Below are 25,448 nucleotides of genomic sequence, written 5' to 3' on the forward strand. Positions count from 1 at the left end.
CTTTTGGTATGACCCGGCTGCTGTTCACGAAACCATCCCTGTGACCTCTAGAATCCGAACATCTTTGTCCCTACTTTTCGCATCCTAAGAGTGCTTATTAGAAACCGAATGGGAAAGTCGAAGCAGAGTTAGCCCTGGATTTGATAACCTCCTCGTGTGGGCTGGGCTCCTTGACAGCTAGTTCCTCTTCAATTTAGTTTGACCAGTGCTCACTGGTAGTTTTTTGGCGAGACAAAGCAAGCACCTGGTCGTACTGCCGTCGGCCCCCCGTGGGGATAGACCAGAACCAGAACAGCAGGTGGCACTGGCAAAGGAAAGGAGGAGAGAAAGATCTGCATGAAAAGGAAATTTGGCATTTGGAAGACGCTGTGAGCAAGGATCTGAGGGGGCGTGATGTAGTGTAGGGTGACTCATCTTATATTTCTAGGTACAAAAGTGGATTGAGGCGGGTAGAAGAAAACTGACAGGGGAGGAGAATTGGTAGGATGAAGAAGGTTGCCTTTCAGGCGGTGGAGTGGAACATTGGGGAATGAGGAGAGAGTCTTGGGGTCTTTATGGGGTGTGGACTGAGATCATAATACCAGTTGTCATCATTGACCAGTTGAGTTTATACTACAGAGTGGTTAGATTTTTTAACACACCTGGTATCTCGAGATAGTCACAGATGTTGGATGGTATTTTAAAACCTTTGGTCACCAATAGAACAGATTTTTCTCTGTTTTCCTTTAAAAAATCTGTTCTTAAGCTATTTTCAAAGTGTAGGCAGCATTATAAAAGACCTCCTTAAAATGTTTTTAATTGTAAAATATATGGAAAATTGCCCAAATCATGTGTCGGGTTGAAAAGAAACACATGCAGGTACCTACCACCTGGATCAAGAAATAGAACACTACTGGCATCCCATAAGCGTCCCTGTGACTCCATCATCAAGATTTCGTAAAGTTTTGCCTGTTTTTTTCAACTTTTTTTTTTGAAACATTTTTAATCTACCAAGAAGTTGAAAGAATAATATTGTGAACACCTGTGTACCTCTTTCATATATTAACTTTTAAACATTTTTATCACATTTATCTTTTCTTTATATTTTCTTCCTTTATTTTTTGCTGAACCATTTGAAAATAAGTTCCAGATATCATGACACTATACCTCTAAGTACTTCACCATGAATCTACTAAAAATCCAAGGGCTTCTTTTAATGCATTGATATTCTTTTTGGTGGAATCGCAACATTTTCCAAAATTAAAGTGTGATATTACTTACATAAACACACACACATTGTCCAACATTTTCTTGTGTTAAAATGATTAAGCAGGTCTACGGCCATGTTACCCTGAACAAGCCCGATCACGTCTGATCTCAGAAGCTAAGCAGGGTCGGGCCTGGTTAGTACTTGGATGGGAGACCACCTAGGAAGACCAGGTGCTATAGGTGTAAAAAATAAAAAAAATAAGAGATTGTAAGCTGACAAAGTCCTTGCAATCTGTGAGGTCAACCAAGGGTTGCCTCGCTTAAAAAAATGATTAAGCAGATAAGCTTATTCCTAGTTGACTGAAAATATTAAACTTCCTCTCACTTTAAGAAAACATTGTATGAAGACAAGCACTAGTATAGTATATATAGTGATAATGAAACATGCAACAGTGTTTTAGTACTCTCATATAAGCTTTTTAGTCTTAGTGGTTTTTACAGGAAGATCTTGACCACAAGTAATCTGTTTTCAATTATTTCTCGTATCACAGTATGAGTATTAGGTAACTGTGCTATTTTGCATTAATTCTCTTTTCTCATTTCGGGTCTTTTTTAGGGCTCAGTAAAGAGACAAGCACTATATGCCTGTAGTACCTGCACCCCAGAAGGAGAAGAACAAGCAGGAATTTGCCTCGCTTGCAGTTATGAATGTCATGGAAGTCACAAACTGTTTGAGCTATACACAAAAAGGTAAAGACAGTTAGAGATTGGTGTTGAATACTTTGTAAATGTTTAGAATCTTTCCCAGCTGTACTTTTTTCTCAATCTTGCTGTTCATTCAAAGTAGCTGTGCATTGGGAAAATTTATTATAATTGTTTTATATAATTTGAGACAATAGTTTTTCCCAAGGGCCTTTTAAAACATGATACAAACTCAAACAACTCATCCTTCTCTGCCATTAATTTACTTGTGTCTGTGGGAGTGATACAGATATTTGTCTCTGCAAGTTAATTTCCAGAATTATCAAATCTTTTATTGTTATGTGCCTGGAGAAATTCCGACTTGGATTCATGAGCAGCAACCAAGAAATGAGTTGAAAGGGAATAGGCTATATGAACTTGAAGAAGTCATTAGATTTTTTTTTAAATGTTATTATTTTATTATTATTTATGCCTACAACACCTGGTCTTCCTAGGTGGTCTCCTGTCCAAGTACTAACCAGGCCCGACCCTGCTTAGCTTCCGAGATCAGACATCGGGCTTGTTCAGGGTGGCATGGCCGTAGACCATAGACCATGGCTCCACTGGAGCATGAACCCAGGACCGTCTGTGTGTAAAGCAGATGTGCTAACCGCTACACTATTGAACCACGTCCAAGAAGTCATTAGATTTAAAAGAAAAGTTAAAATTGGCTCTTCCTTCTTTGTTTCAGAAATTTTCGTTGTGATTGTGGAAACAGCAAGTTTAAAAATTTGGAATGCAAATTATTTCCTGTAAGTAAGCACTGTAACTATAAAGGCATTGGAAGTAGCTGAGATGATATTTGACAGAGTTGATAAAAGCCAAATATTTTCCAAAAAGGTAGTTCTTATGCTTATTCTTTGCAAATTGGCAAATCAACGTTAGAGTCCATTTTTCACTCTGTTCGAAAACTAAGTAACCTGTTCAGAGTCTACAGTATAGATGGTAATAAATATGAAAAGTTTTGGGGGAATGTTCTTTGAAGAGATTTAGGTTTAATTATGTTGGTTGTGCTCATGCTCTAAGGCTTTTAAAAGTGAATAAATAAAACTTGGTAATAATGTGGGCTAGGTGCACACAGGAGTTTTTCGCTGCTCTTTGCCTATGTTTATACAGTAACTTAGTGAAATACCAAATGAAGAGAAAGTAAGAGATTTTATATTCTATCATTGCTTAAACTGTCTTGCTTTTCTCTTTTTTGAAGGGTATTTTTGACAACTTTCTTGACTGCTTTTTATTTTTACCTCTTGCTAACCTGGGGGCTTTGGCTATTACAGCTAGGCATCAAGAAGTACTTTGAAATTCCAGGCTAATATCAGTTAATTTATATTTAATACTCATGATTAACTTTTATTACTATTTTATTACATGGGTGTGTTCGGTTTCCCCCAGTTGCTACAAAAAAGATACAAAAAATAATTTTTATTTTTTCCCTGTATCTTGGGGAAAATGTCCCTTTAATAGTAGTGAATTCTTTTCCTTTGTATTTTGAAAGTTAAAGACCAGCTTCTGTGGGGGAAGATATTTACTGCAAAAATTTATTGAATGCAGAAATTTCATAATGCATGAAATTATATAATTTCATAATGCATGAAATTATAGTTTAAGTTAGAACATATTATATATATTGAAATTATAGTTTAAGTTAGAACATATTATATATATTGAAATTACTATCTTTCAGGACAAAGCAAAGATAAATTCGGGCAATAAATACAATGACAACTTTTTTGGATTGTACTGCATTTGCAAGAGACCTTATCCTGATCCTGAAGATGAGGTAAAAGACTTGGAGGTTAACACATGGGACTGTGTCATCTCTAGCCTTCACTACGCAGTCTCTTGTCATATTTGGGCCTCTGTAGTTGTTCGCTGGGGGTTTGGAGATTGTGAAACGATCCCTGCTGATGAATCTGGGCTGTAACTATAACTGGTACAGGTCTCAGCTATTCTTCTCATTCTTGCCTAATGATAATAAAATATTGAATAGGACTTTCTCAAGGCCAGGACCTTACCCCTTCCGCTCCCTCAATGCCTGCCTGCTTCACTCCCCGACTTTCCAAAAATGCCCTTCAATTTTTTGCCTCCCTGGAAGGAAAGAAATGGGAGATACAAATTGGATCCTCTTTAAAATTTCAATTAGAAATATACAAAAAATTTTAAAGAGTTCTTCCTCACTCCCAGACATAACCACTGTTCACACTTTTTGGTGTATATATTTTTAGACCTTTTTCTATGCAAATGTGAGTGAATATTTTTCAGTTCGTAGTTTTCTTTTCTTGTAACAAGTGAAAATTCTATACATTCACTTCTGCAATTTACTTTTCTCACTTACTAGTTTATCTTAGATATCTTCCATGTCATACAATACAAATTGACCTCATTTTAGTTGCAGCAGAGTATTCCATAATTTGACATGCCATAAGTCAGTTACCTAATTGTTCTTCTATAGAAGAATGGCATTGTCTATTTTTTAAGTATTATGAAGACAACTGCAGTGGACATCTTTATACAGTCATATAACTGAGTAAACTCTTGCAAGGAGTTATGTAGAATGGATACCTAGAGTTAAAATTGATGTGTCAGAGGATATTTGTATTTAAAATGGTGATCATGTTTACAAAAAGGGTTGGACCACCAACAGTACGTAATACCGTTTTTTTCCCAACATTCTCATTGTCTCTACCTATTAAACAGTCTTAAAATTTTGCCATTCTGATGGATAAAGAACAGTATCTTTTAAAAATTTTACTTTCCTTAATCATAGGTAAGGTTATGCGTTTTCGTGAGTTTATTGTACATATTAATAACCTATTGGAATTGTTCTTTCACATCTTTGGCCCATATCATGATTGAGTCTGGTTTTGCTTATGTGTTTACTGATTTGAAGGAATCTTTGTATTTAGAGAAATTAGCCTTCTGCCGTCTTCTTGCTTTCTGTTATCTTGGAACTGTAATTATTGAACCAAATTATTTAGAGGAAAAAATTGAAGATATCTTTGAGTTAACAAAGATAAAACCTTACAACGGGATATTTTAAGGTATGGAGTAAAGTGTTACAACACTGTTGAATCAAAAGAAAAATAAGATGACTAAGTTGATCAAGGCAAAAGAAAGAATAAAACAGCCATATACAAATATAGATAGATATGTTTTTGTTTCCTTTAAGACACCATAATAGGGAAGCAGATTAAACATTGGAATGTTAATCAGCTGATATGAAAGTCCGTGAATAAAAGGAAAATCATTCTAAAAACAGTCTGCGCCCTTTGGTATATAATTTTCCTAGGTCAGAATTTAATTATTTAATTTATTCAAATTAGGAGAGTTGTTGCTGTTTGTTTTATCAAGAGATTGTAACATTTACTTTTTAGTTACTTGGCGGCATGTCGTGGTAAAAAGCTGCAGTTGTCACATTCTGTATTGGTCAATTTGTATTACCTCCCTGGGCCTGGGTTCATGTATACGTGAGAATACATGACTGACTTACAAAATTTTATGAGAATCAGATATTAACTAATGTGAAAGAACTTTGACAGTCGCTTGCAAAGCGCTTATCTCTGTAGCACCAGTTCGTGGAGAACGAGCTTCTCTTTGGCTCCTTGATCTTTCCTTTTTCCCTTGGATATGCCCATGAGTAGCAGCCTCACAGATTTGGTAGAGAATTATTAATATAATTCCACCGTGTGCCAGATTTACTTCCATGTCCCAGAATTCACTGTCATCATTAACACGCAAACTGCTTTTCCATGTTAGATTCCAGATGAGATGATCCAGTGTGTAGTCTGTGAAGACTGGTTCCACGGAAGGGTAAGGAAAGCTTTGACCTTTTAAAGCCACTGTCTTCACAAAGGGAGAAAAAAATCTTTGCTTTGAATTGTGTTATATTTTACATCATAATTACTATTCTAGACATGTACTGTAAAGATATGATCAGTGTACTCTTATGATATTTGTTTATAAAATAACAAGCATTTTGGACAACTTGGAGATCACAAGGAAAATAGTCAGTTTTCTGTATTCACAGCATCTTGGTGCTATTCCCCCTGAGAGTGGGGATTTCCAAGAGATGGTGTGCCAGGCTTGTATGAAACGCTGCTCTTTCTTGTGGGCTTATGCTGCGCAGCTGGCAGGTAGGTGTCTCTGTGGAGCTGGTGTGCCACAAACTTGTGCTAGTGAAATTTTTATACTAAGAAATTGACCCAAAACAACTAATCAGCAATGAATGGTCTTGAGGCATTAAATATTCTGTATTTTTTTATAATACTGTATGTGTTACTGAATTTTTAAAGTGGCGGTTACTTATAGCACCTGCTGCTCTGGCCTCATAATTTATTGCCCTTCTAACCTTCAGGGAACAATTCACCATACTAACCACAAGCAGCATAGCCACACCTGAGATCTCATCCTACACTTTCGATTTGTCTCAGAGTTCTTAAATTTGGTGCTCCCTCTTTCTATCCATACCCTTCCCATTTCTAGCTCTCACTTTCCACTGGATGTGTGTATATTTCTTATTCACTGAGTTTTCTTAATTGACCTTCCCCACTCCCTCCCTTTCCTTCCCTGTCAGCACATGGCTTCATCTATCAAATTGAAATGCCGCCATGCACCGTTAGCTCCCTTATCCTTTCTCTTCTCTCCTTCATAGAGGCAGTGTTTCTGCCTCTATTCCCAAAGTAAAGCTGGTGGGCTTTTCAAAACTACCCTGCTACCTGTATTCGCAGTTAAATATCTTCCTACTGCCTCTTGCTTCTTGAGGTATCCCATCTCTCTTTGAGTCTATAGTGTTTTCCTTTCTCCTTTACATATAAAGTGCTTAAGTAGTGCCATTTTTAAACAAACTTCAATTTGAACTCTTTGGATCAGGCAGGCATAACCTAAAAAAGGACCGATATTTTCTTTCTCATTATTCCAGAAATTAAGTTTGACTCTCTCCTTTTCCAGATTCTGAAATATTTTTTAATTAGGCAAAGTGATTTCATTGTCTAATAGGTCTGTGTGTGTGTGTGTGCGTGTGCGTGCACGCATGTGTGTGTTTTCACTGAACCCATAGTAACCAAGGTGTCTGCCGAGGATGATGGGTTGGTGCTGAATGTCGATGGAGTAGGTGATCAGGAAGTTATTAAACCTGAAAATGGAGACCATCAAGATAGTACCCTCAAAGAGGATGTTCCAGAACCTGGAAAGGATGCTGTCAAGGAAGTTAAAGCAGAGCAGACTAATGAACCATGTACCAGCTCTAGTTCTGAATCTGCTCTCCAGGTAACATATGAAGTAAGAGCCATAAAAGAAATCAAACTTAAGCAAAATTAATTCTATAAGCTCTGTGGCATTGTATCCTTTGCCTAAAGAAATCCTTTCACAAAATAAAACTATAATAGTTTAAAAAACATACTTCAAAACTTAATTTTATTTCAGACAGCATTTAAGAATCAACGTCTCAACACAGGATCACAGTCTGACTGCAAACTTGAGGAGCTTCAAGCTAAGCATTTTATAAAGAAGGACACTGCCACCTATTGGCCCCTGAACTGGCGTAGCAAGTTATGTACCTGCAAAGACTGTATGGTAAGTATAGGATCAAGTTATATGTTAGTATATTTTAGAGACTTATGCCTAAAATAGAAACATCTGAAAAGTGTATTTATGAAATTAATGATAGAGAACTTAAAAAATGTCTGTATTAAGCAAATTTGTGAAATAGTATTTGCAGTCTGAATGCTTGTGGAAGAAATGAAGAATTATGCATTTTTACTTATCTTCATTGTAGTGGAAAAAAAGTAGTTCTTAGCTTTTTTATATCATAGAATTTTTTGGAAACACAAATTGCCTGAAAGTTACAGTAAGTCAGTGGTTTTAAGTAAAGATTTCTTAGACCAAGGGTCCCTAACCCCTGGGCCACGGATCAGTACTGGTCTGTTAGGAATCAGGCCGCACAGCAGGAGGTGAGTGATAGGCTGGTGAGCGAAGCTTCATCTGTATTTGCAGCCGCTCCCCAGCACTGGCATCACGCCTCAGCTTCACCCCACATCATCGGGCATTAGATTCTATAGGAGCACCGGTCCCTCGTGCCACAAAGTTTGAGGACTGCTGTCTTAGATCATACAACATCTGCTAGGCAGTTGGGATATTTCTAAGAGAGATTTGAGCAAAAAGAATAAATCACTCAGCAGCTCTGCGTTCAAAGGCTCAGGTTTTTCTGAGAGTCAATTTACAAAAATTTTTAGTGATTCTCATGAGGCTTACTTTCTGAGAATGACACAGTTCTAATGGAGAAACTGGTTTTATTTTTTTAAAGAAAATGTATGGCGACCTAGATGTCCTGTTCCTGACAGATGAATATGACACAGTTTTGGCTTATGAAAACAAGGGCAAGGTTGACCAGGCAGCCGACAGGACAGACCCTTTAATGGACACCCTTAACAGCATGAGCAGAGTCCAACAAGTGGAACTTATTTGTGGTGAGTACTGTTCGAATATGGAAATTCGTGATGTTCATAAAGTTTCCTGCACTATTAAAAAAAAGTATATGTATAAGGACAACTGATACCTATTTTGTATTATATGTTTTCATATAATACAAGAAAAAAGTTAAAATTGGAATTGTATAGTAGACCTCAGCTACACTTGCTTAATTGTAATGTTGCTGGATATTCAGTTGCTATCACCACTGAATCGGGGTTACAGACCAGAATAATTACGTGTTTGAGAAACCACAACATGTGCTGTTTTGGTTAAGGGTAGATGTGTGAGTAAAGAATATTAGAGAATCAACTTCTTTTTTCATCCAATGAAAAATAATTTTCATGGAGCATTACATGTCATCTTTTTGATAGTTCTCGAGGTTGCTTCAGTGGTGCGCAGGAAACCACTAGGAGGAAAATATTCCCAAACCTTTAATTGCAGGCTTTTATGTCCTGCCCCTCCACCCTCCACCCCCAGCTTATTTTAGTGATTTTCATCCCAGCCAGTTTCTCTGGGGATGCCACCACCTTTGTGTCCCTTTTTTGGCTTTGATCATTTTTATTATTTGTAACTATTTGATTAACTTCCTTTTGTCTTTATTAGACTAAAAGCTTTTCGAGGATGAAGGCTGCATCTCAGTGATTTTTGTAGTCTTCAAGGATCCTCTTGAAGGATCTGTCAAGTGAATGTACAAGTTTTAAAACTTAATGTTTTACAAGTTCGAAGTTATTTCAAATATTAGAATTCCAGAGAGATAGGAAGTCCTTGAAAAGATTCTTAGCTAATGTTTTTGGGAATGAAAATGGGTTCCAGGTATCAAAATGAAAGAATTTGGGAGAAATTGGGAACAGTCTCTCTGCACATTTCACTTAAAGAAAAATTTAGTTTAAACTAGTAATATACTCATCAGTGATGAAGAAGTATTTTGTTTTTAAAAGCACACCGCTTATCTAAAGTTTAAGTCCTTTTCTCTTGTTTTGATTTAGAATATAATGACTTGAAGACTGAACTTAAAGACTATCTCAAGAGATTTGCTGATGAAGGCACGGTATGTTGAGTTAAAGAATTTTAATCACAGCCTGCATGTTTTGAGCAAACTGTTTATTTTCTTTCTTGAAAAAAATGTGTGTCTCAAACTGGATACTAGAGAGTTTAATGCAGGCAGAGCTAAGGGAAGTCAGTGAGAGGCGGTGAAATAGCGACGGACTAGCTGCAGTGGGAGCCCTGCCCAGCCCTGGGCCGGAAGGAGCGCAGGGACAGCAGTCACACAGGATGTGGAGGGCGTCGCGGTCGCTTAGGAGAAGGCCACTGGGTCAGCCGTACTGATGCTGCCCATCCCGACCTTCAAGCAGGGATCCTAGGTGGAGGAAGGAAAAGTGACCAGGCAGGAAAAAATTAAAGCCAGGCCCCATTTAGGGGATTCTGTGCTCTACAGTTTAGGATAAAAGAACTTTATAATTGGGAGACTAAAACATTTCTCTTGCTAGCAAGAAAAATCTATATACTTTTAAGGAAACACTGACTCTACAATGTATAATGTTTTAAAAGAACCTGCTAGGTGAATTCACAAATACTTCCTAGCCCTTTAGTAGTCATACATTTGTGATTAATTTTTTTCTAAAATACTCTTCTATCAGGGATGTAAAGTACAGCATAGGGAATATAGTCAAAATTTTGTAATAACTATGTATGGTGCCAGGTAGGTACTTGACTAATGGGGGGATCACTTCGTAAGTTATATAAGTGTCTAACCACTATGCTGTACATCTGAAACTAATATAAAATAATACTGAATGACAGCAGTGATTGAAAAAATTTTTAAATATTCAGTATTCAAATAAATACTAAATATGTTACAATATAGAAAAATGTTCATAGTAGAACACTAATTGAAAAAATAAATAAAATACTTTTCTATGTTCCGAAGGCAGACATAAAACAAAATTTACTTTTCTTTTCATGGCCTAAGGTCGTACGTGTGGACAGTAAACGTTTTGTTCTGCTGTAGTCAGATACACAAATCAAGCCAGACGTGGGTCTGACAGATACCCAGAAGTGCCATGAGACTAGCTTTCTTGGCAGAATCCTCTGCCATCCAACTTTAGGTCATTTTCTTCTTTCTCCTAAATGTGAGAAGAACCCGTAGCTGCCTGGGTTTGTGGGCAGGGTCCCAGTGCCACCTTCCCTTAGACGGCCTCCTCATGTTTTAGAGCACGTTCTTCACTGTCACACAAAGGTCGTCCTGCTTCCCAGTAGTTCTTAAACTAGAGCTAGTCCTGTTTCTATCCTCTGGTTGATGCAGGCTCGTGCTTCTCTCTTGCTAGAACTAAGAACAGAACGTTCACAGGTGGAACTATTTTAACTTGTTTGTTGTTAGCAACAGTCATGGTCTTTCACATGTATCAAAGCACGCGCTCTTGACTCTGCCTGTGAGCCTTTGCTCTTGTGCCATTGGTGGTCACAGTGCTTTTTATTAAAATATTTTACACATACTTAAAATCACATAAGAGAAAATAAATATGTTGTCTTTTTGCATTCACATTTGAAACAGTTTTATTCAGTCTTCACATATATCTTTAATATATGGGTCTTCGATATCGCTAGAACTGTTCTTCATGAGAGAATTCTGTAATCTGATGTGATGATTTAAAAAGACAAAATACTATGTTTAGATTATTTGTTCCATGACATTACTAACTGGATCTTTACCAAACAAACAAACAAAAACCTTAAGTTGCCATAAGACTTATCTGCTGTGGTTGTATTTGTCCACGGAAGATAATGCTAATAAGTTCTAGATGTTCTCAGGTGGTGGGCTGCCTCTCTTTAATGTGTGTGTCTGACTATTGAAAAAACACTTAGAAACTACACATTTTTCTGAGATAAACTCATCAAATGAATTATTATTGAACCCAAATATTCTCTAACATTTCTACTCTGCATGTTGGCTGTGACCATTTGGGGACCTCTAGAAACCAAACTTTGCACACTAATAAGTATGCTTTTAGGTGTCCTCCCACCAGAACCTAGTGGGAGAAATGGTTTGCCTTTAGTGTTTAATGTTTGTGATCCAAGGTAATGTTTGTGATTCTCCGTGCTGGAACTCCCAGGTATCTTACTAGCATTTTATAAGTGTACATTTCCAGGCCATTTAGCCAAGTACAGTAGAGCTCTGGGCCGCAGTTTATCTCAGAATATATTAGCCATCTGGATCTTGAATCTGTTAGGGCTCGAATTCCTCACCGGTTGACCAGCAGTTTTACTCTTGGTGCTTGCGAAACTGGCATATCAGCTACTGGTCCGTGGTAGAGTACTGAGAAAATGTTAAGTTCCCTCGTTTAGAGGATTAATAAGTATCTTACCCCAAGAAAGTTCAAGTTCATCTTGCTGTTCACGTATGTCAGCGGCATGTACCCGTGGGGAGTGAGAGGGAGGTCTCCATTTTACTTACCAGTAATTGTCCTCTTTCTCACTTCTCTCTACCTCTCTCTCTCTCTTGCTCACGTGCATTCACTACTTTCTTTTTCTCTTGCTTTCCTCCCTGCCCCACCTTCATTTTTTTTATGACAGTATGCATGTGTTACCTTAATAATTAAAAAGATAAATCAACCAACCTGTCTCTGGTGCTGGCCCTGAGCCCTTTCGAACAGATCAGCTGGCAAGACTCACTCTTGGGTTGAGCAGGACTCCTCCTGGGCCATCTCAGTATACTTTTTATTCATATTTTCCCTTTGTCTTATTTTCTTATTTTTATTATTTCGTTTTGCCCATGCCATAAACAGGTTTGTGTCATGCTCCAATCCTTTTTCCAGTAAAATGGAAGATAAATTTCTCACTGCATAAAATGAGTACTGTTCACTGAGTAGTAGCTTTTGCCCATTATTTTTCTGTTTATATACAAACATCTTTAATTTTGGACCCTCGAAGAGGGAAATGCTTTTTGGTTCCTTTTTTTTTTTTTTCCAGTAAAGACAGCACAGCTCTCAAAACGAAACACTGTTTTTTTGTGGGTGCTTGTGCAGAACTGAAGGACACTCCCAAAGGGCATTTGTGGTCATGACAGAGCGAGTGGGGTCTAGACCGTCGGGTTCTCAGCTTTCGTGCTGGTTCTGCCACCTTTCTCTTCGCTAATATTTATTGAGAACTTACTATATGCCAGTGTTCTGCAGCACGATGTCTCATCCGCCCTTCCAAACATAAGAGGTGCTGCCTTTACCTTTTCGTATGAGGAAGCCGAGGGAGGAGGTGGAACCTGCACGTGACACCATGTGCTGTTCTGCCGAGCTGTGTGACCCTGCACAGGCCCGTCCCTCTGAGCCCGGATGAGCTCTGTATGAAATGCAGATAGTAGAATTAATTAGGCATTAAAGTAATTCTTTTTTTTTTATTCTTATTTTTCAACTAGAGTTGCTATTCAGTATTATTTTATATTAGTTTCAGGTGTACAGCATAGTGGTTAGACGTTCATATAATTTATAAAGTGATTCCCCCAATTAGTCTAGTACCCCCAGCACCATATCTAGTTGTTACAGTATTATTGACTATATTCCTTATGCTGTACTTCACATCCCTGTGCGGTTTCATAACTACCAATTTGTACTTCTTAATAAAGTAATTTTTATCAGGCAGTACCGTTCGATTTGTTTGTGAATGTTACGACTGGGTATTGCTATTCTATAATTCAGTTCTCTTTCCCGATCTTTGCTTTTCGTCAATAGGTTGTTAAGAGAGAGGACATCCAGCAGTTCTTCGAAGAATTTCAGTCAAAAAAGAGAAGAAGAGTGGATGGGATGCAGTATTATTGCAGCTAGAGTGGAGTATGGCGCCTTCTCATCCAGGCCAGTGAAAATGCCACTTCCTGTTCCAGGAATAAAAGAGGCCTGTTTCACCTTCGGTCCTCTTCGTGACCTCTCTCTGGAGAGGCCTCCTCCGCTGGCCTTGGGCTTCCTCACTCTCCTTAACTGCAGTAGCCACAATGTTTATGCTGATTTCACAACCAGCATTCTTCTTTCTGGCTCGGCTAAAAGCAACTCATTCCACAGACTTCAGCCCCTACCCCGCCTCCCGTCCACCCAGGGTTATTTGCTTATAAGTTTTAGGAAGTTTGATTTGGTTTTGAGCAAGTAAACTAGTTTCTTTTCTAATGATTTGTTCTTTAACTCCCAAATGTGTCTACTCTGCCACAGAGCTGTTGTCTTCCAGGACCTGCTTTGGGGCATCACAGACATTCTCCTCCTGTCAGCTAGACCCTCTCTAGGTCCCCTCACCCCTATGATCGTGGTGCCTTGGGTCAAAGCTTCCTCAGGCCTGGGCTGCTTCTCCCACCTCCCTGCTTTCTGAGGTTCGGTCACGACACAGAGTTGATCTCGGAACACGTTTCCTCTGGGCCCAACCTCTGGCCTAGCTGGGACAGATGGCTTTCTGTCCCGGCTGTCTGTTACAGGCAGGGAGATCGGCTGACGGCAGGGCTGAGGGAGCCAGCCTTTGTTAGGGATTCTGCTAATAAATTTCAAGTGGAAATGTCATTCACAATTCTACTGGTACTGGAATATGAGGATTTCAGTGCTGTAGTGCTCACAGGGCTTCCTGGAGAAAACGCCAGCATTCTGGCCCCCCTTCTGCTGCCTAGAAATAGACCGGCTACTACCCTGTGAAATCTCGGTGGTTTACAGAGTCCTCTGGGTTCCTTTCTATTATCAGGGATATTCATAAGCATATATTAAAAACGAAACTATTTTGATATTGTTCTGTTATGAAAATGTTATTAGAACCCCAATAAATTATTATTTTTCCCCCTTAAATTGTGCTGAAGAAAAAAAGACACTGGCTTAGCTTCCTTGTAGTGAGCAGGGCAGCGAGTGCCCGTTCCGAAGAGGCTGTGTGGAAGAGCGTGCAGACGAGGCCCCGGGCCGCGCGAATGATGAGCTGCGTGTACATAAGCGTCAGTGCCCCTAGCTGGTTCCCTAGTAACTACGAGATCTTTCGAAGAACCTCATGGAATGTTGCAAAAACCCCATACTTGAGGGGAAGTCCTTTCAGTTGGTTTGAAATCTCCTTAAAGCCCCTCAGTCTGTGTGGAAACCACCTTTTGATAAACAGAGCCCTCAGTTGCTCTCTCTCTGGAGGAACAAGGCCTTGCCTGACAACAGATGACACACTTTGAGGTATGTGACTGCAAGCATTTGAGGCTTCGGGGCCACGAGTGTACATCAATATTCCTTGGTGTGTTCAGCAATCAGTGAGTGCCCACCGACCCCCGGGCAAGGCGAACTGGGCCCACAGAAAGTCAAGGCCTCAAAGACATGGTCCATCCTGTTTTTCTGTATCACACCTAATTACAGATCCTCGCGAAGAGTGACATGTGGACCCGGAAGGTCTCATGGCCACAGGAGATTGCTGTGTGCCCTGCGCTGGCCTCGTGGATAAAGAGTCAGCAGGCGAGGCTGGAAAGCTCAGGGCGGCTTTGGGGTCGTCCACAGTAACTCTCCCAAGTCAGGACTCCCGCACTCCGTCCCCAAGCTCACGCGAGCAGTGTGCCGCTGCGGCCTCAGATGTTTGTTTAACTACCAGAAAATTCCTTACTTAGGACAGGTCAGGACCACGTCTGAGAGCTGACGCATTACTGTGCAGCACAGAACAAGTCACCCAGTGCTGAAGGGCTGTTTATGAAAGGTACTGTTCCTTCTTTTACATTAACCAGAAAACCTCTTTTTTACTTACTGTTCACAGCTGGTTTTCTTATTGACTGTATCGGACCGTCTCTTCTTGTAGAGACTGATTTTGGCCAACATGTGGCAGTTAATACTAATGCATGTTTTATGCAAAAGAATATGATATTAGTTGCTTTTAAGGAATTTTGGCATTGTACGTGCATTTTTGTAGAATTGTTACTGGACTTATAATTACATACTAAACTCTAATCAGGTTTATGTAAAATTAAATAAAACCAATTCAAAAATAGTGGCTTTTCAGATTGTTTTTTCTCATTTAAATGTACACGGCCTCCCTTTGCAGGTTTTAAGAAAATGAGTATAGCATGAGTGTGCTCCAACAGCTCGCCTGCCCAGGGGGACTGGTTCATTTCTCCTGTTTCCACACGAGATGTGGTCTGAGGTATCGCCAGCAGAGCCACCTCATCCCCCTGCTTTATAACACCTCCTGGAGGGAGGTTCCACAGTCCCCGCTGGGACCTAGATGACCAGTTGAACAAAGAAATGGGCTTGGGCTGTGAGCGATCACGGTTTGCTGAGGTGCTGCTGTGTGAGGCGAGGGGGCCAGGAACTCAGTCTAAGGAAAAGATGAGGTCCATCCACCCCGCATGGTGGCCGTTCCTTCAAAAGTAAATGTGAAAACACACCAAGAAGCCTATGCAGAGCCCATCTTTGGCTTCCCCCCAGCTCTTGCTTCCTTGGAAATTCCCCAGACTTGTGGTCCTCACCCATGTGAGTTAAGCTCAGATGAGTGAAATGCTCTTTATGGCCCTGGAGGTGCTCACACATCTGAAAAGTCAGGATTATATGATCATCAATGACAGGAAAGCTGCACTTCTCCCCGCGCCCCTAAAGGCCCCTCGTGGGGCAGAGGACAATTGAGAGCCATCCAAGTGTCTGTCGGGTCTTGGCAGTGGCTCTGCCTGGAAGATGAATGTGCTCTGGGGAAAGGCGGAGGTACAGGAGACCCACCCAGCAGAGCTCCCAGGAGCCGCCGAGGCTGCTTCCCAGTCAGGTCACCTTGAAGCGGCTGCCAGACCCAAGTCTTGCTCTGAGGGGGCATCTGGCATTTGGCACTGGGCCAAAGCCCTACTGGTACCTCATCCGTCTCCCTGAACTACTGCACATTAGATAGGTGTGTGTTCCATACTTAAGTCACAGGATCCCTAGGGACCTGAGAAGTCACCCAGCCTCACTTCCTCCCAGGAGCCCCGCTCTCACAGATAATCTTCACAGGGGACCTGTGCTGGTGTTGGCCATGTGGCTTTCCTGGCCCTGTGATCTTGGTGACAGTGCCCCAACTTTTAGTTGGCTAACTGCCCCTCCACTTCCCTGCCCTGTGATTTGAGGGGCACTGGCCACACGACTCTTCCAGACAAGGACATAAATCTTGTGAGCACAGGGACCCAGGCTCACGAGGAAGCCAACACCCTGGCAGGCAGAGAGGAAGGAAAGAAGCCAGGGCTTTGGTGATTCAGGCGTTGAGCCATTGGATTAAGCCTTGCCTGAAGCTTGTGCAATGAGCACATTCCTGTAGCGGATAACACCTCTGTGCTCTAGCTTCCGTTTCTGAATACTTCTAGTGACAGTGCTCACTCCCTCACACGACACTCATCCATTATTCTTCCAGTCTTGGTATCTCTTCCTGTGAAAAAAGGCGAGACACTTCTTATGGAGTTCCATGGGCCCCCCATCCAAGTCTGTGCTCTGGTCTCCCAATGAGGAAAGGGGGCTCCTCACGGTGCTCCCCAGCACCTACTCAGCAGCTCTGCCTTCCTCCCTCACCTGGACACTCCCGCTTGGGCTTCTCCTCCACCATCTTTTTATATATTTATATATAAAATAAGGAATTGGCTCACAGGATTATGTAGGCTGAGAAGTCCCCCGATCTGCCATCTGCAAACTGGACACCCAGGGAAGGTGGTGTACTTCCAGTCCAAGCCAAAAGGCCCCAAGAGCCAGAGGAGCAGATGACAGTCTCAGTTCCAGAGCCGAAGACCAGTGTTCCAGTCCAAACAGTCAAGCAGAGAGAATCCTCCCTTCTTGCTCCTTTTTGTTCTATTCAGGCTGTCACAGATTGGATGAGGCCCACCACACTGGGGAGGGCTGTCTGCTTTACTTAGTCTACAGATACAAATGCTAATCTCATCCAGAAACACTGTCATAGACACACCCCGAACAATGTTTAGCGAGATATCTGGGCATCCTATGGCCTAGTCAACTTGACACACAAAATTAACCATCACGACAATCTATTTATTTGGTAGATCCTGGGCCCGCTAAACCTGGGATGAACAGTGACTTGTGCTCTGCCTATTAATGCATTCTCTCTCTTGCCCTAGGTGCAACTCAGACTGTTCTCGTTGCAAGAGGCCAGCTGAAGGACACGGCAGTGGAGTGACCACGTCAGAGTCACAGCACTTCCCATGAAGGAAGGGGTGTCTCGGCTCCATCAGGAAAGCTCACCTGGGTTAGCAGGCATGGAGCATAAATAAAATGGGGCAGCAGCTGGGGATAAAAAAGAACTGCTTTAGAATGCCAGGAGCACCTACTCCACAGTTTATTCACAAAGCTGCAGAGTCAAGTCAGTAATTTCATTCCCCAGATTCTCTTTATATGCTGCTGAGGCTCTTCTCTCTTTCCTGCCGGGCACCCTCACCTCGCTCAATGACCTCTTAACCATGGATGAAAAGACCTGCGACATTGTGGTGAGGTTAATATTCTAATTGCTATTTCACTGTGTAATAGCACATATTAATATTGGTGAGCTTATTTGCTTAATATCCGTCCTCTCTAAAATCATAAATTCTGTGAGGCCATGGACTGACTGTCTTTCCAGCTCAGCATCGAAGTGCCGGATGCAGTGGCTGCCACGCGATGGGCACTCCGTTGGTTAATGCATGAATAGCCGTGATCATTCATGCCGAGCGCAGCCACAGGCTGGAAACTGCTGCGGATGTATTTCATCTCACCCACCCACTCGAAGAATATTATTGTCCACCCCCATTTTACAGATGTGGAAACTGAGGCTCCGAGAAGCTGAGGTTCCGCTAGTCTTTGGTGACTCTGGGTGTTAAATGCACATCTGCTGGATCCCAGGCCCTGCTCATTTTGTTCCACCAGCCCGGCCTCACTGAAATGGGGCACCAGGGAGCCGCTGAGGCTCTCGGGGCAGAAATGACAGAAGATGCTGATAGTTTTTGTCTAAATCACAGGATATCATGTTTTGCCCCAGGCTGAGAGGGACATTGAATTCACTCTTTTCTTAGATTTGTTTTGGTAAATTAGCTTAGACATACATGACGGAACTGGACTCTCTTCCAGCATCTAAAGCAATCTGGGGAGGGGTTTCTAAACCTTCCAAGAAACACGAATCCAGCTCAGCCTCCCCAAGCGAGGCTGGGAATGGAGAAACCATTAAACTCATGGTCCTTCCCCTGGGTCTACACCTCCTGCCCTCTCCCCACACCCAATCACCAAGTCCTGTAGAAATGACACCCTCATCATATTCACAATCGGTTCTTGGTTCTCTGTGGGCGATTCGGGCTCCTCTGGCCGGCTGCCAGCCTCCTGCCTGGTTCCCAATTCACCCCTGCTCCTCTTCAATCCATGACACAGACCATGGAAATCCGATTCCCTTTTGCTCCTGCTTAAAACTGCGTAGCCACTTCCTGTTGCTATTAGGATCAACTTCGAGATCCTCAGCCCGTCCTATCAGGGCTGGCAAGGCAGGCCCAACCCACCTCTGGCCCCGAAGAGCTTTCCCCCCAGCGCTCTGCCTGCCTGCGGCTCCGCCTCTTCCTGGGAGCCCTTCCCAGAATCCCTCACCCCCTTGCCCTGTGGTCCTGACTTCCTTCACTTGTGTTTAGGTCGCTTCCCCATGGTGGTCTTCCCAGCCCTGGGACCAGTTAGACGCCCCCAGCCTTACCTCTGTAATTAATTCAATGTCTTTTCTTTCTTGAAACCCAAAAATTGTTATGGGGAAGACTATGCCTGTCTTGTTCATTACTGTTACCTCAGGACCTAGCAGTGTCTGGCAGGTAGAAGTTGCTGACTTACTTGATGAACGAATGTTTGCTGAATGAATGAGTGCCACACTTGCACCTCCCCATCCCCCACACACAGTGTCCCTCCTGCCCAGGCCACCACACTTCCTGGTGCACAGGACGCCACCATGGTTGAGAACTTGGGCTCTGGAGCCAGACTGCCTGGGTTTAGGCCCAGGCTCTGCTAACTTATTAGCTATGTGACCCTGGACAAGTGACTCGGTATCTGTGCTTTGGTTTCCACTCTTGTAAAATGGCACTAAAAACAGTATGTCACAGATTAAATAGTGCCTAATTCATTGATTAAAAAAAAAAAAAGTGCTCAGCGGCGAAAGCAGCATACCTCTCCTCCCACTCATTCCCCGACCATGGCAAGCCAGCCTTCCCCTCAGCCACGATGACCTCCTACTGCTATGTACTAATCTCATTGTTTCTAGGACAAAAGTCATTTCCAGCTATAGTTTATATTTCTGAGAATAGGTATCCTGTCTGCTGCTCCGTACTCCCAGACTCTGGGAAGAGTGGCCTCAAACATTTCTTAATGCACTGAGGAGAAACAAGGCCCGAAGTGGCTAGGGAAGCCAGCTGGAGTTCACTTCTCCAGGGGGAATCCACGAGTAAAGACGTGAGCGCTGACTTACTCAGTTTCCTTTTTCAGATTTTTAAGCTCACTCACAAAAACCTTAGTTAAACCTATAGTTAAACCTAAGATGGTTACAAAATATACAGAATTGCCTTAGAGAGAGGCATGAAGGGTGAAATGCTAGAACTTATCCGTGAAACGATTAAAATAAAAAATTTAAATAGCTATTTTATAGCTATTAAAAATGGAAATTGGAGACTATTTTGTATGTTTTTTCAGAAACCTAGACTCTAGATCACAACCATTTTCCTTTAAAACTGAAAAGTATTAATACGCCTGAGTTAAAGGAGAAAAAAAAGCTCTGATACCTGTAAGCTTGTGGATCTTGGGGTACACCTGGGTCTCCAGCTGACAACAGTGCTTGGCATATTCCGGTGGCTGGGTCCATGTGGGTAAAATGGTGTCTTAACCTGGAGACCCCTGGGCAAGTAACATTTTGCTCACATTTGACAAATGAAAACGTATTTCCAAGAAAACCACAATAACAACAACAAAAAAGGCCCGAATAACTGAAATCCTAGAAACAAGAGGGGAAGTTCCCACAGAAAAGCTCCTGGTTCCACCGTAGACGGTACAATCGCCTCCGTAATCGGGGGCCGCAGGCTACTGTGCTAAAAAAGACTGTATCCAACTCCGCAGATTCTAGACAAGCCATTTATTTATTTGAAATGCCAACTATATGTAGGATAAAGTCAGTGTTACATGCTTATCAGTAACAGTAGAAAAATAGAACCAGTGAAAACCTCTGTACAACTGTAATGATACTCAAAAGAGAAATGTATCGTTTTACAATGTTTCACACAGACGAATTCAAGTTTGGAGGTACCTAAATAAAAATACTATATATTTCTTTAAAAAAACACTATGTACAATTGAAGCGTAAACAAGTTTTACAAAGTACTGGTTATGCAGGTTGTAGAAAACACTTGCATAGGACATGAAATCAGTTTAAGAAAAATTTCTGAGCCTTTAGCATTGAAGGCACTTGACTTTATACCAGTAACAGCACAACCACAAGAAATGCAGTGTGGCAGAAGTACCACCTCTCTGGGGAACAGATGTGGCACATACACAGCAAGTGGAGTTTGGGAAACTCAGCGCCCCGTCTACAAGGGCAGGACTGCAGACCACCTGCCCAGGGAACCCGGACATAGTCACGTGCAGGTACACGACGAAGCTTCCAGAGCTTATCTCATCTCTTAGGCAGAACCCACGTAAACACACAAACACAAGAGGTTATTTTCAAGACACTTGCAAGTAATCTTTCTATAGAAACAGCCATGGCATTATAATATTCAGAACATGGAAGATTGACACACAGTCTGAGGGTTGTATAGGGGAAAACAAATCGAAAGACTTACCAATACAACAATTATATAACAGCTACTGTAATTCATCAGACAAAAAGACATTCATAAAACATTGTTCATACAAGTGTTAATGGAAAACAGTAAAATACCTTTTAGCATGTGATAGTAACTCTTTTAGCAAGATTATCTGTAATGAGGTTTGAAAGTAAATTACTCAGTAGAGGAAGTAAACCATTGCAGAATCGGGAATAGCACCCATCACTACTGCTTTAATAGTAATTTTCAACAGAAAGTTGAAAGTCAACCAAATAATTTAAGAAGTCAAATAAACATTTCCCTTTGAGTTCAGCCCTAAGATAAAAACATGAATGACTTAGAATTACAAGTATCTTACAAGGGTTTCATGAAACACATTTTCCCCTAAAAGGCTGATTAAATGTTATGCAAATATCTTATTTTGCTGAGTAGTTGCTGAGAAAGTGACCCTTCACCTCTAGAGTCTGACAGGTCACCCGCAAGCTCCGCGGCTGCCGCGGCCGCCTCTGCTGTTTTCCCACCCACTGTGTCATCACCTTAATTCACAAGGACAAGTATTGCTCATCGCTCGAACTTAACCGACAAATCAAGTGAAAACCCAGCAAAGGATGGCAATCCTAATGAAAAGAGTTTCTGAGGAAGCAAAAACGAGAATTAGGTGAAGTTTCAGATAATTCTAAAAAAAAAGGACTCAAATAGAGGAACTCATTAAAAATCCTTAGAATCCAGCTGGTTATCAAAATGTCAGGAGAGCGCTAGGGACATGTGCCTAGAGAAAGCTAAAGGGTCATGTGAGAAAGACTTTGGTATGTGGAAAAATTCAACCAACCACTTTTCAGAAGTCATTTTTGCCTTTCGTGCTGCTACTTTTTTCCTTAGGAGTTACAGGTAACTTTGAACTTAAATTATTCATCAAGATCACAAAACTAAAAGAAAAATATGAGAAAAAGGCCAACAGCATCTTGAAGAAATGTGGATCTTCTCTTTCCAATCCGGGATCTAAATGGTAGTCCTCTAACCTCAACAAGGCGGGCACCGAAGGTGGCGATTGTCTGACCGCCTGATTGTCCGGAGCCTCAAGACCGAGATCTGGTATTCTGAAATTTGGTTCTCATGAAATGTCTACATCGAGTAAGTAACATGCCAGGTCCTGTGGCCTAAATTTTATAATATACCTGTTTTGTTTTTTTTTTCTGGGAGCAATCTCACTCAGACTTCACATTTATCTTAGTAAGCATTACAAAAGATTGGATAGGTTCAAGAGCCAGAGGCACAGAGCTATTCACCCCACCCTATTAACCGTACCTCGCCAGTACACTGAAAGCCCACGAACACCTACCCTGACACTCGCAGAAACCACACCTGATTACCTTCTGCAAGTCACATCAGTCCACAGTCCCATGGGTTAAAGCAAGTTTCTCTCTACACACATAGTTCAGCCAGGTAAGATACCAGATTGTTAAAAGCAAACTTCATAAATTAAGACTATGAACAGTGGCCGCTTATAATTACACTTGGGGGATATGAAAGAATATTTAATAAATTTTCAGAAAAACGAGTGTGGCATCAATAGCTCTTGTTGAATGTTAAAAAAACACAAAGAAACAAAAAAACAAAACAAAAAACCAAAAAAACCAGGTCAGAGAAAGTTTTTCCCACCCAAATTAGCTCTGCTCATTATTTGCAGTACCAGCGCACTGTCTGAAATCAGATTAGAAATTTAAAACTATCAAAGTAACTTGTCAACACATGTATATAAACACACATTAAGGAATATGATGGAATTAACGATTTTTGTTTCTGAGAGACAGACTGAGATTGGCTTCAAAAGACACCATCATCTATTATAGTCAAATCTCCTAAAAGTGAGAACAGAGTCCTATGTTTTTCTATGTTTAAAAAAGGGAGCCTCAAAGGTGATGTGTAGCTGACCCGACGGGAGCCCAGTGTTAACTCGCGGAGGTCTGGAGCGCGGTGGGCGACGTCACCAACGCGGAGGGACGCGCACTGGTGCGGCTTAGGCAGCGGCAAGCCGGCGAACGCACGCACACCCATGCGTCTGCCATCTCTGAGACGATCTACTGTGAGGGTTTTCTAAAATGTCAGATTATTCCTGAGCGTATATCCACAGGGTGAAGCAGGAAGGAAGAGACTGTAAGAGAAACTACAGTTTCGGGAGAAATCAGAGTTGTCGACACCCAATAGAAACCTACTGACTTAAAAGTGCACGTAATTCGTTTACACGGTAGCTTGTAAAGGCTCCCTAGCCCTGCATAGTTTTAGAAGTGAGTGTGAGTGATTCATAGTTTATATATATACACACACATACGCGGAAAAGAGGCTCCCGAACATCCCTCGCACGAGGGAATGTGCAGAGTCTCTTTTCTTCTAAGTGCTACAGCTGTATGTGTTTGTGTCTGTAAAAGTACAAAGTGAATGCTCAAATAATGTTGAAGTGATTTAAAAACTCAAATACCAATATATTTACACTGGAGAGTAAGAAAAAACAGTCCTTAGCTCACACATTGCCCTTCTCAGGGAGAGGATCTAAGATCCCATGTGCTCAGTGGTTCAGTAAAATCCCAAACCAGCGTCCCCAGTGGAGTTCAAGTAGGACATTTAGTGTTTCACTGAAAAAAAAGGTTTTTCTTTTTTGGTGACAAAGCATTATGCGTTATACAATGACTTTTTATAGGACACCGAAATCCAGACACACTTTAAAAAACATTTAAAACATATGCTTACAAACAGCAAGCGACATCTGTAAGACTGAAGCCCTTTTGTTGTTTTTTTTTGTTTTTGTTTCCCACAGAGATCAAGACGGCGGAAGGCAGCAAGCAGTCACTTCCCCATCTCAGCGGGGGAGCTGACGGCGCTCAGAACCAGAAATCCCCCAGAGCAACCTTTAAGTGACTTTGCAATCTCCTCGGCTTCATGATTCCAAGAGATCTGATCTCTTCAGAGCCGCATCTCGTGACCCTCTAACCCACACTACCAGAACCGGCAGCGGTTCTGACAGTGTCCACACTGCGAACGAACGCAGACACAGCTTTTGAGCCGGGGGAACAAAGGCTTTTCTCCTTCCTGTTCTTTACTGAACCAGAAAATACAGGGTCCTGACTGGACTCCCGCTGGAAGAATGAAGCCAGCTCCCGGGACTCATTAAAAAAGAATGACAATAGATTTATAGCTTGAGCAGGAAGATTTCTGAGCCAAAACGATTACTGAAAAGAGAGGAGCATTTTGATGTGCTGTTCTTTGGAATTTCTATAATTAAAAAATAAACACAGAACTATTTCATAAGAAAATACATCTTACGTGCAATCCAATGCACGTGGAAATTGGTAGATGAACGGTAAAATGCAAAAAGTATGAAAATACAGTCCTTTAAATGTGTTGATAAAATTTAACATACTGATATAAAATCAATACAGATAAAATAAATGTACAAGTGCAAAAAAATTCCATCATTTGTAAAGAGAAAAAAAGTGCCAGCTTGTTTGCTCTTAAAAATGCTTTCCCACACAGTTGTTCAAACACAAAACAGACAGATGCAGCATTCAAAATAACCCTCTCAGCATGCCATGTCTAATAAACACATATATACAAAACCAGAATAAAATAACGTGAAACTGAGTGATCAGCTGGCATCGATAAACTGGTCTCTAAGTTGTTGGGTTACATCAAAAATGGGATGTTTCACATCTCAGGCACAGACGACTTGGAGGTTGCGTTCAGAGGGCAGACTTTTTGTAGAGGAAGTCTGGTTTGCTTGGTGACCTCCTTCCTCTGCTGACCGAATCTTCCCTTTCCAAATCCGTATTGCGCTGAGCTCGGTGGCCCAGGGACTCGCTGTCTGCTAGTCTTCTACTGGCTCTTTCTTCTGGAGCTTCAGAGCTACATGCAGAATGTGAAAGTCTGTTAGGAGTCAGCCCAAAAGTCAAGTCAGTTTCCACTGCTGTTCGTCCCCGGACATCGGCTGGGCCACTGCCAGCACTGTCTGGGGCCGCCAGAGGAAAGTCTGACCGCTGTGGAGGTTGCTCAACGACATCGAGGTGTATCGGCTCATTCTTCTGTCTGTGCACGTGCCCGTCGGGGGAAAGTGGATGCTCTCTCCTAGCTTCTTCCTGCTTTTCAGGAGAAGTCTGGCCAGGCAGGTAGGCTGACTTTAAGCCACTTGGTGATGCCTTACTGTGGCTATACAAATCGGGACCGAAATATCCACCTTGTGAAGGGGAAGGGGTGCGCCTGCCAGGAGCAGGAGTAGAAGATCTACAAGCAGCATTTGAGAAGTCATAGAAATCCG

At 41.6% G+C, this 25,448-nt stretch overlaps 2 protein-coding genes and 2 pseudogenes across 4 annotated transcripts in view; 2 read left to right on the forward strand and 2 right to left on the reverse strand.

Moving 5' to 3' along the window:
* UBR7 (ubiquitin protein ligase E3 component n-recognin 7 (putative)) overlaps positions 1–15,357 on the forward strand; it is a 16,001-nt gene extending 644 nt beyond the window's left edge. The window contains exons 2-11 of one of the 2 annotated variants that reach the window (XM_006925544.3): positions 1,805–1,938; positions 2,621–2,681; positions 3,614–3,709; positions 5,686–5,739; positions 5,957–6,062; positions 6,986–7,194; positions 7,351–7,500; positions 8,231–8,393; positions 9,384–9,445; positions 13,116–13,286. In XM_006925544.3, coding sequence (XP_006925606.1) covers positions 1,805–1,938; positions 2,621–2,681; positions 3,614–3,709; positions 5,686–5,739; positions 5,957–6,062; positions 6,986–7,194; positions 7,351–7,500; positions 8,231–8,393; positions 9,384–9,445; positions 13,116–13,208 — 1,128 coding nt within the window. In that variant the 3' untranslated portion in view covers positions 13,209–13,286. Of the gene's footprint in view, positions 1–1,804; positions 1,939–2,620; positions 2,682–3,613; positions 3,710–5,685; positions 5,740–5,956; positions 6,063–6,985; positions 7,207–7,350; positions 7,501–8,230; positions 8,394–9,383; positions 9,446–13,115 lie in introns of both variants that reach the window. The other variant, XM_015599713.2, reaches the window with a different exon arrangement.
* On the forward strand, positions 1,313–1,431 carry LOC112473761 (annotated as a pseudogene).
* LOC112473816 lies at positions 2,360–2,475 on the reverse strand (annotated as a pseudogene).
* Positions 15,358–20,436: 5,079 nt separating the features above from the next.
* The window catches only part of BTBD7 (BTB domain containing 7), a 67,220-nt gene continuing 62,208 nt past the window's right edge, over positions 20,437–25,448 (reverse strand). Inside the window, exon 11 of one of the 2 annotated variants that reach the window (XM_006925546.3) lies at positions 20,437–25,448. This exon is cut by the window's right edge and continues 238 nt beyond it. In XM_006925546.3, the coding sequence (XP_006925608.1) occupies positions 24,877–25,448 (572 nt within the window). In that variant the 3' untranslated portion in view covers positions 20,437–24,876. The other variant, XM_015599682.2, reaches the window with a different exon arrangement.

The sequence above is a fragment of the Pteropus alecto genome, unplaced genomic scaffold, assembly GCF_000325575.1.
Source record: "Pteropus alecto unplaced genomic scaffold, ASM32557v1 scaffold8, whole genome shotgun sequence".
NCBI classification, from domain to species: domain Eukaryota; kingdom Metazoa; phylum Chordata; class Mammalia; order Chiroptera; family Pteropodidae; genus Pteropus; species Pteropus alecto.